General features: G+C 49.2%; 1 protein-coding gene across 2 annotated transcripts in view; it reads left to right on the top strand.

Annotated features, from left to right (window-relative positions):
- TSPAN33 (tetraspanin 33) overlaps positions 1-8,896 on the top strand; it is a 25,596-nt gene extending 16,700 nt beyond the window's left edge. The window contains exons 2-8 of one of the 2 annotated variants that reach the window (XM_032276015.1): positions 1,308-1,365; positions 2,026-2,153; positions 2,479-2,553; positions 4,726-4,821; positions 6,853-6,981; positions 7,474-7,635; positions 7,848-8,896. In XM_032276015.1, coding sequence (XP_032131906.1) covers positions 1,308-1,365; positions 2,026-2,153; positions 2,479-2,553; positions 4,726-4,821; positions 6,853-6,981; positions 7,474-7,635; positions 7,848-7,949 — 750 coding nt within the window. In that variant the 3' untranslated portion in view covers positions 7,950-8,896. The remainder of the gene's footprint in view (positions 1-1,307; positions 1,366-2,025; positions 2,154-2,478; positions 2,554-4,725; positions 4,822-6,852; positions 6,982-7,473; positions 7,636-7,847) is intronic. The other variant, XM_032276016.1, reaches the window with a different exon arrangement.
- The last annotated feature ends 1,041 nt before the right edge of the window (positions 8,897-9,937 follow it).

Here is a 9,937-nt window from a genome sequence, read left to right as displayed (position 1 = left end):
ATGCAAATAGATTCAAATTCAAAACTTTTCCATTTCTATGTGACCCTGGGCAAGTTAACTATTAATAATGATAGATAACATTTATTGGCAGGCATTGTGTTACATGTTTTCCACGCATTATTTGCTTCTCAGTAATCTTATCAGTTGTTTGTTCTTATACTTCCCATCTTCAGATACAGAAAGTGAGGCTCAGAAATTTGCCCTATGTGTGCCCAAGTTTGACTTGCTCTAAAGCCTGTGTTCTTTTTAATTTTTACTTTAATTTTTTTTTCTGAGACAGAGTTTTGCTCTTGTTGCCCAGGCTGGAGTCCAATGGCACAATCTCGGCTCACCACAACCCTCACCTCCCAGGTTCAAGCGATTCTCCTGCCTCAGCCTCCCGAGTAGCTGGGATTACAGGCATGTGCCATGACACCCGGCTAATTTTGTATATTTAGTAGAGAAGGGGTCTCTCCATGTTGGTCAGGCTGGTCTTGAACTCCTGACCTCGGGTGATCCACCTGCCTCGGCCTCCCAAAGTGCTAGGATTACAAGCGTGAACCACTGCGCCCAGCCCACTTTAATTTTTTAGAGGCAAGTTCTCACTCTGTTGCCCAGGCTGGAGTGCCATGGCACAGTCACAGCTCACTGCAGCCTCGCTCTCCTGTGCTCAAACCATCCTCCTGCCTTAGCCTCCTGAATAGCTAGGACTACAGGTGCACACCACTGCACCCAGCTAATTGTTTTGTTTTGTTTTTTGGGTTTGTTGCTCTGTTTTCCGAGCTGGTCCCAAACTCCTGGCCTCAAGTTGATCCTCCTGCCTTGGCCTCCCAAAATGCCCAGACTAAAGCCCATATTCTTTTTTTTTTTTTTTTTTTTGAGGTGGAGTCTCACTCTGTCACCAGGCTGGAGTGCAGTGGTGCGATCTCGGCTCACTGCAACCTCCGCCTCCCAGATTCAAGCGATTCTCCTGCCTCAGCCTCCCAAGTAGCTGAGATTATAGATAGGCGCATGGCACCACACCCAGTTAATTTTTGTATTTTTAGTAGAGACGGGGTTTCACCATGTTGGCCAGGATGGTCTCGATCTCCTGACCTCGTGATCTGCCAGCTTCAGCCTCCCAAAGTGCTGGGATTACAGGCATGAGCCACTGTACCTGGCCACGAAGCCCGTATTCTTAATTATTGTTCAATATTAACCTTGGATTGCTTTAATTTCTTCATCCATAAAATGGGCATAATATCTGCCTCACAACATAATTGTGTTTCCAGAATCTCTGGTTTCTCTGGTTTCCAGAGTCTCAGGTAGCTCTTTCCCCATCTCCACAGGTGATTTCCATGGTGATGGTGGCAGTGGGTGTCTACGCTCGGCTGATGAAGCATGCAGGTAAGCTGGAGCTCTCCCTCCCTGCTCCCACCTTGTGCCATGCCCATTCCCCATCTGCCTCCTTCAGCCTGGCCCTCACACATAAGCTATGGGGCTAAAGAAGGCAGCCTCCCTGGAGCCAGATCTTCATAGTCTACTTAGGTGTCAGACCCCCTCCCATGCCAGTTCCCCTGGATTTCCCTGAGCCCCTCTGAGTCTTCCAGGATATATCTATATTTGAGGCTTAGGAAGTGTCTAAGAAAGAAGGTAAGCCCCTGGAAGCAGAGAGTCATCAAGGGCTTTAGGCCCTCCCTAGCTCTGTCCTGGAGAAACCCAATCACTGTTCCTCTTTCACCACACACGTTTCCAGGAAACAGAATCTGTAAAGCTGGTGAGCCTCATGCCATTGTGTTTCTGTTCTGGAGTAAAAGCCTCTCCTCTCTTAAGCCCAGGAATAAAGGTTTTTATTTCTTTAGTATCTCAAATTAAATGCCACAACCCTTCTGGGCCTTTTTGGTTCTCCCCATGGGACACGGGTACTGCCTCCTCTTAGCCTTCATCGGACAATACTGGAGATTCCCCCACCAGGGGAAGCAGGACAGTTTGGGGGCACCCTCCCATCCCATCCGTGGGTTCCTCAGTGGGCACCAGGCTCAGTCTGAGAGCCATCTCCTTCCCCAGAAGCAGCCCTAGCCTGCCTGGCGGTAGACCCTGCCATCCTGCTGATCGTGGTGGGTGTCCTCATGTTCCTGCTCACCTTCTGTGGCTGCATTGGGTCCCTCCGTGAGAACATCTGCCTCCTGCAGACGGTGAGTGGTCAAGGCCCCTCTGGAAAAACCCCGGCCCCTCCCCATCATGCCTCTTAGCCTCCTGGTGCCATTCTTACGGCCCTTTGGTTTCCTCGTCCCATTCACCCCCAGGCCTGTGCTGTTCACTCCTTAGTGCAGAGCTCAGCCCAGGTGACCCAGCACATGGTGGCCACCCCCAGAACAGTGTCCTAGAGGCAGCTGTCTTTCTCATGCGTGGGGCATCTGGGAGAATTGCCCGACAGCTCCCAGCATCCCTATGGCCCTGGGCGGGGGGTGCTGCTGCCCTGACTGGTCCCAGACGCCTCCTCTTCCTGCTGCTCCACAGTTCTCCCTCTGCCTCACCGCCGTGTTCCTGCTGCAGCTGGCCGCTGGGATCCTGGGCTTCGTCTTCTCAGACAAGGTAACACTAGGCGCTGGGAGGCCTCTTCAGGTGTGGCCCAGAGGGAGGAAGGAAAGTTCCTGCCCATGTTTAACCTGGTTAATTAACCACAGCTCTCCTTCCCCTGAGAAACATCAGCTGTGAAAAGGTTCATTAGGGATGAATGAACGGCCTGTAAGCGCATCATATTTGAAGAGAATTTCAAAATCATAAGGTGCCTTCCTCTGACAGTCTGAGAAGCTAACAGGGAAGTAAATTATACAAACACAAAAAATAATTTAGAAACTCTAAAGGCAAATGACAGCATCAAACTCAGTAATCAAATGGACCACTGATAATATGAAGAACCTCTTATTTCTTTTAAAAATTGTTTATTGCCAGACGCGGTGGCTCAAGCCTGTAATCCCAGCACTTTGGGAGGCCGAGGTGGGTGGATCACGAGGTCAAGAGATCGAGACCATCCTGGTCAACATGGTGAAACCCCGTCTCTACTAAAAATACAAAACATTAGCTGGGCATGGTGGCACGTGCCTGTAATCCCAGCTACTCAGGAGGTTGAGGCAGGAGAATTGCCTGAACCCAGGAGGCAGAGGTTGCAGTGAGCCGAGATCGTGCCATTGCACTCCAGCCTGGCTAACAAGAGTGAAACTCCATCTCAAAAAAAAAAAAAAAAAAAAATTGTTTATTGAGATTAACAGAAGAAGGAAGGAGGAAAGAAAACAAGATTTTGTTTTGGGTTTTGTTTTGTCTTTGCTTTTGTGTTTTTGGTTGGTGTTTTTGTTTTTAAGAGATGGGAGTTTCACTAGGTTGCTCAGGCTGGCCTTGAACTCCTGGGCTCCAGTGATCCTCCTGCCTCCATCTCCTAAGTATCTGAAATTACAGTCATGTGCCACCATGCTTGGCTTAAGACAAGATTGTGAATAATGCTTGCCATATATGGAAGTGGTCTGCCATTCAGTGACAATCCTTTTAATTAAGAACCAGAATACCTTTCCCAAAAGGCAGGTGATTGCTAAGGGCAGAGTACAGGACTATGGAAGGAAAATTTAAGAAAAGTAGTGGAGCAGGAAGGAAGGGAACGTAGTAGAAAATTATGAAATCAGGCCGGGCGCAGTGGCTCACGCCTGTAATCCCAGCATTTTGGAAGGCCAAGGCGGGCGGATCACTTGAGGTCAGGAGTTGAAGTCCAACATGGCCGACATGGTGAAATCCTGTCTCTACTAAAAAACACCAAAAAAATTAGCTGGGTGTCGGGAGGCTGAGGCACAAGAATGGCTTGAACCCAGGAGAAGAGTTTGCAGTGAGCTGAGATCGCATCAGTACACTCCAGCCTGGGTGACAGAGTGAAACTGTGTGTCTCAAAAAAGAAAAAGAAAAGAAAATTATGAAATTGAGAGCCACTGAGTTAATTCCAAATTTCCTAGTCCTCCTGGCTTACTTAGTAAGATCCTGAAATGATGTATTAAATAGATGTTTTGAATCTAAAGAGATGTAATTATCTCATGTCCACTAGAGGGCAGTGCCTCAGCTCAGTAAGCTACTTTCTGCTAAAAAATTAAAAATTAGTTTGTTTTCATCAGTCAACAAGTATTTTGTGATAATAGCATCCAGAGGTAGATACACATTGGAATATCTTGATGTGTCTCTGAAAAGCTTCAACAGCAGGTCCAGCATTTCTGCTGCCCACTGGTACCTGAGGGCCCTGGGATGGATAGGCTTTAGAACGGAACTGGCTGTTTTCCACCATTGGGACTCTATGCTAACTTCAAGACAAATTCAGTTAAGAAGGATGATCCCTGGCCAGGTGCGATGGCTCACGCCTATAATCCCAGCACTTTGGGAGGCCAAGGCGGGTGGATCACCTGAGGTCCAGAGTTCGAGACCAGCCTGACCAACATGGAGAAACCCTGTCTCTACTAAAAATAAAAAATTAGCAGGGCATGGTGGTGCATACCTGTAATACCAGCTACTTGGGAGGCTGAGGAAGAATCGCTTGAACCCAGGAGGCGGAGGTTGTGGTGAGCCGAGATCGCACCATTTCACTCCAGCCTGGACAACAAGAGCAAAATTCCATCTCTCAAAAAAAAAAAAAGAAGAAGAAGAAGGATGATCCCAGTCTATTGTTATTTTTGCAGGAAGGAGCAAGTTAGGGATTAGTCCTGTGTTCTGATTCCTTGCCCATGTCTCCGGCAGGCTCGAGGGAAAGTGAGTGAGATCATCAACAATGCCATTGTGCACTACCGGGATGACCTGGATCTGCAGAACCTCATTGATTTTGGCCAGAAAAAGGTATGGGTCAGCCAGTGGTCTGGGGGACTGTGGATAAAAGTGAACGTCATCCCAAGAGACGCCTCACCCTCTATACCTGTGGGGCTCTTGGTTCCCTGCCAGCTAATGGCTTCTGTGAAGGGGTTTGGCAAAAAGGCATACCTAGCAGAATGCTTTAAACATACTTTTAAAGACACAGAACAGTATATATAGAAAGCTACTGTATTATATGTGGTTACCTAGAGGGGGATGAGGAACTGAGCAGATTCTTAAATATGACCTCCTCAAAAGTGACATTTTAGGCTGGTCTGAAAGTAGTGAGTTATTTGACTTGATTGTTCACAGTCAACTACAGATCTAACTCCTTGTTCTATTCCTTCCCCTTCTCACTGCTGCACTTGACTAGTCTAAAAAAAAAGAAAGTTACATTTTAAAAATTGTGATAAAATTTACACAGTGTAAAATTTACCATTTTAAGCATACAGATCCGTGGCATGAAGTATCTTCAATTGTTGTGCAGCCATCACCATCTCCAGAGCTCATCTTCCCCAGCCGATACTCTGTATCCATCAAACACTAACTCCTCATTTTCCTCTCTTGTAACTCTGTATCCATTAAACACTAATGCCCCATTTTCCTCTTCCTAAGCAACCACTATTCTACTTTTTGTCTGAATTTGACAACTTTAGGTACCTCAAGTGAGTGGATTTACAGTATTAATCATTTTTTGAGTGGCTTATTTCACTTAGCATGTCTTCAAGTTTCATCTCTGTTGTAGCATGTGCCACAATTTCCTTTTTAAGACTGAATAATATTCCATTGTATGTATATGCCACATTTTGTTTATCCATTCATTCACCAGTGGAGACAAGGGTTGCTTCCACTGTTTGGCTATTGTGAACAAGGCTGTTATGAATCAAAAGTTAACATTTAGGCCAGGCATAATGGCTTATGCCTGTAATCCCAGCACTTTGGGAGTCCAAGGCAGGCAGATCATTTGAGGTCAGGAGTCTGAGACTAGCCTGGCCAACATGGTGAAACCCCATCTCAACTAAAAATACAAAAAGTAGCCAGGTTTGGTGGTACACGCCTGTTGTCCCAGCTACTTAGGAGGCTGAGTTACGAGAACAGCTTGAATATGGGAAGTGGAGGTTCCAGTGAGCCAAGATTGTGCCATTGCACTTCAGCTTGGATGACAGAGACTCTGTCTCAAAAAAAAATAAGTAAAAAATATGGCCAGGTGCAGTGGCTCATGCCTGTAATCCCGGCACTTTGGGAGGCTGAGGCAGGCGGATCACGAGGTCAGCCTGGCCAACATGGTAAAACCCCGTCTTTACTAAAACACACAAAATTAGCTGGTTGTGGTGGTGCACACCTGTAGTCCCAGCTACTCAGGAGGCTGGCTGAGCAGGGGAATTGCTTGAACCCTACCTCAATTGGCTGAGATTGCAGTGAGCCAAGATTACACCACTGCCCTGCAGTGCAGCCTGGTGACAAAATAAATACATAAATATTAAAAATAAAAAAGTTAAGTTTTAAGTAAAAGTGCTTTTGAGACAAATCCTGAGTTCCCCTTCCTCTGGTGTGATAGACACTTGACTTTGAGATCCAGTTTGCTCTCATGGAGTAATGATGGACTCACAATATTGAAGATTCCTCTCCTGTGTTTTCTCTATCTTTCAGGGAAGTTTTTCAGCACTGATCCTTTAATTATTTCAGCCCGTACTTTTGAACACTTCCATTTGCCTATAAAGCCAGAAACTTCTCTCAAGAAGATCATAGCCGAATATATAAAACAAAATATATGTACAACTGTAATACCGACAAGCATAGCGGTAATTTATAACAAGATATACAAAGCAATAGAAATTAAGAAGTGAGAATATCTTCAGGTGAAGGCAACTGGGAAGCTGGAGCTCAAAGTTTAAGGCTGTGTTTAAACAAAGTTCCCAGTGGAAGCATGCCGTAGACTTTTGGTGGCTCTGAGAATTTCCCTGGTCACCTCAGTGTGAGGGGTGGGTGAGTCTTAACCTCTGGTGGATTTTGTTACAGTTTAGCTGCTGTGGAGGGATTTCCTACAAGGACTGGTCCCAGAACATGTATTTCAACTGCTCGGAAGACAACCCCAGCCGAGAGCGCTGCTCTGTGCCTTATTCCTGTTGCTTGCCTACCCCTGACCAGGTGAGCCAGCATCCCGCCTCATTTCTTCCTGGGCAGCCAGCTGAGTCGCTTTCCGATGGGAGCAGCTGCTGCTGGGAATCCCCATCCTGCAGCTTAACTGATCAGTTGTGTGGGACAGCTGTCAGGTGTCTTTCTTCACTCCAATTTGATGCTTCTGTTAACCTCACACTTCTGTAGCCCACATGGAATTCAGAAGGGACAGGTTTAACTTTTAAGGTCAGATTCAGTACCTGTGCAGGTTTGTTACATAGGTAAACTTGTGTCTTAGGGGTTTGTTGTACAGATTATTCTGCCACCCAGAGCAAAGAGACCTGGACCCTGACCTTTCAGAGGAAGGGAAGTCTGCATTTAGCAACTTCCAACTCAGCATCCTCCACATATATTCTCTGACCATTTAGGAGTTTAGAAAGGGTGGGAAGCCCATCAGCTAAGGCCCCAAACAAAAAGTAATGGGAATGGGAGTCCTAATTGGCTTTTCAACTCTTTCCCCAGGCAGTGATCAACACTATGTGTGGCCAAGGTATGCAGGCCTTTGACTACGTGGAAGCTAGCAAAGTCATCTACACCAATGGCTGTATTGACAAGTTGGTCAACTGGATACACAGCAACCTTTTCTTACTTGGTGGTGTGGCTCTAGGCCTGGCCATCCCCCAGGTAACTTACCCTGTGAGACTTGTGGGTCTCACACACTCTGTAAAGACTCCTTTGTTTTGGGGAAGGCACCTGGGAATCAGCGAGGGTGTCAGGCACTGACATGGCTGAGGGGTAGGGAAAGGGATAGTGCCGACCGCACTGGGAAGATTAAGCCAGGGAAAACAAGGCCATCACTCATTGCTGAGGGCCCAATTCCTTCTTGCCTCTCCCAGCTGGTGGGAATTCTGCTGTCCCAGATCCTAGTGAATCAGATCAAAGATCAGATCAAGCTACAGCTCTATAACCAGCAGCACCGAGCTGACCCATGGTACTGACAACCCATCCTGCACCTCCTCACCATGGCAACCGGCAAGCTTCGGCAACCAACAGCAGCGGGTGCTTAGAACAGCCCCAAATGGAGACTTGGATTCCAGCCCCCCAGTGACAGCCCAGTGGGAAGATGGAAACTCCAGATGGGCAGAAGGCAGGGTGCACAGGTGGCTCCGGTCTCAGGAGGATGCGCCTCCTCTCCCCCGTCCTCTCCCTCAGCACTGTGCGAGAGTTATACCCTTAAGTGTTTGGGTTTGTTTTCAGTTTTGTTTCGGAAACAGCAGTTGCACAGAGAGTTGGGTGTCCTGCTGCTGCCTTTTCACCAGGCAACACCATCAGCACTGCTCCTGAGCTTGGTGGACAGACTTAGATCTTAACGTGCCAGTGAGACCTGGCTGTGGAGAGTGGCACTAGCAGCCCTGCCTGGAATCCACCTGGCATGATACCAGCTCCAGAAGGGAAGGGAGCGGAGCAGGCAGTGGGGAGCCTGCCTGGGGGTCGACTGGGGACAGCCCTAAGTGCCAGGTAGGCGTGGAGGGGGATATGTTTACCAAATGCCTGCCCTGCCATCCTCCCAGGTAGTCAGAGTGAGCTACATCCTGCCCCGCCTTCATTTCCATGGAAACGTGGCAGCAAGGGCACGGAGTACTACAGCAGCCAAATTCTTCCTGACCCAACCCCCTTCGAAAAAAAGTGTGGAACCCTGGTCCCTGTACTCTGCAGTCAGAAGTGGGACTGAGCCTTGCGTGCCCTTGAGTTCCTCCCTGTCTGGCCCTCCGTCTCCAGCAAGCGGGGTTTTCTTTAACTTGGCAGGGTGCAGTGAAGTGGTAACACTCCCACCCCATTCCCCTGCACCGGAGCTCAGTATTCCTACAGGGTAAGGGGCAGGAATCTTGCTGGGACGCGGGGCGGGGAGCCTGAAGTGGCAATAAAAGCGTGTTGACCTGGGCTACACTGGACTCCTTGAATTTTCCATTCTGGCAACTGGAAGGGGAGGGGTAGAAGGGCCCTGCCTCCAGGAGGGCACTGGAGACTCTCCTAAACGCCACACCTCCGCCTTGCTGCCTGCCACACGCGCGTCTCCTTCAGCGACGCACTGCCACCTCCCACAGCCTCGCCCTCTGCTCTAAATTAGGTCGAAAGAGTCCCAGTTCCAATCTAGGAACAGCATCATTTTATTCCAAAACCTGATGTGTTTTTTTCGAATTAAAATGGTTAAAATTAATTTGCCACCCAAAACAAGAGGGGAATGGGGAGGAGGGAAACGAGCACTCCGCTGGGGCCGGGAGGAGGATGAGGAAGGCCCTCTGTTCCTCCGCCCCGGGCCCTCCATGCCCTTCTCCCCCAGCCTGCTGTAGGGAGGACTCCGAGGACGCTCGGCGCGGTGCACGAGGCCGCCTGGCGCCCGGAGGAGCCCGCGAGGCAGGCAGGGCGGGCGCGTCCGGGGCGGGGCGCTGGGCTCCGTGGGTGGTCCCCGCCCCCGCGGCGGCACGGCCCAAGCCTGCTTCGCCTATCCGGGAGGAGCTGGGAGCTGTGCGAGCCGCTTGCCAAGCGAGTGTTCCTGGAGTCTCCTCGCCGCACCTCGCTCTGGGGCGCTCAAAGCAGGGGCTCGGCCTGGCGCGGGGAAAGCCTCGCAGAACCGCTGGGGGGACAAAGAGCCGTGAGTTCCCTCCCTGCCCCCAGTGTCTCCTAAGCGAGCCTTCTGCTCCTGAGAGGGCGCCTTTCCAGCAGCCGCCTGGGGCCCCGGCCAGTGTTTAGCTTCCAACTAGTAACAGACGGAAAGAAAAAATAAAATCATCTAGAATAAAAAGTAAGGGCCTTTTATTCTGGGAGAAGAGAGTTTAAAAGCACGCTTTCTTGCCAGCTTGCCTTTCTTGCTTAGTGCCAGAGACGTGCGCTTTATAAACTTTAAGTGACATGGACCCAGAAGTCGATGTCTTGGGTTAGGGGCCGGAATGATGCGCCCTCTGGGTTCAGCGGCTCACCCTGCAGC

Source organism: Sapajus apella, unplaced genomic scaffold (genome assembly GCF_009761245.1).
Source record: "Sapajus apella isolate SASKATOON/1434 unplaced genomic scaffold, GSC_monkey_1.0 scaffold7, whole genome shotgun sequence".
NCBI lineage: Eukaryota > Metazoa > Chordata > Mammalia > Primates > Cebidae > Sapajus > Sapajus apella.
Note: the sequence above shows the minus strand (reverse complement) of the source record. Positions and strands in the feature narration are given on the sequence as shown.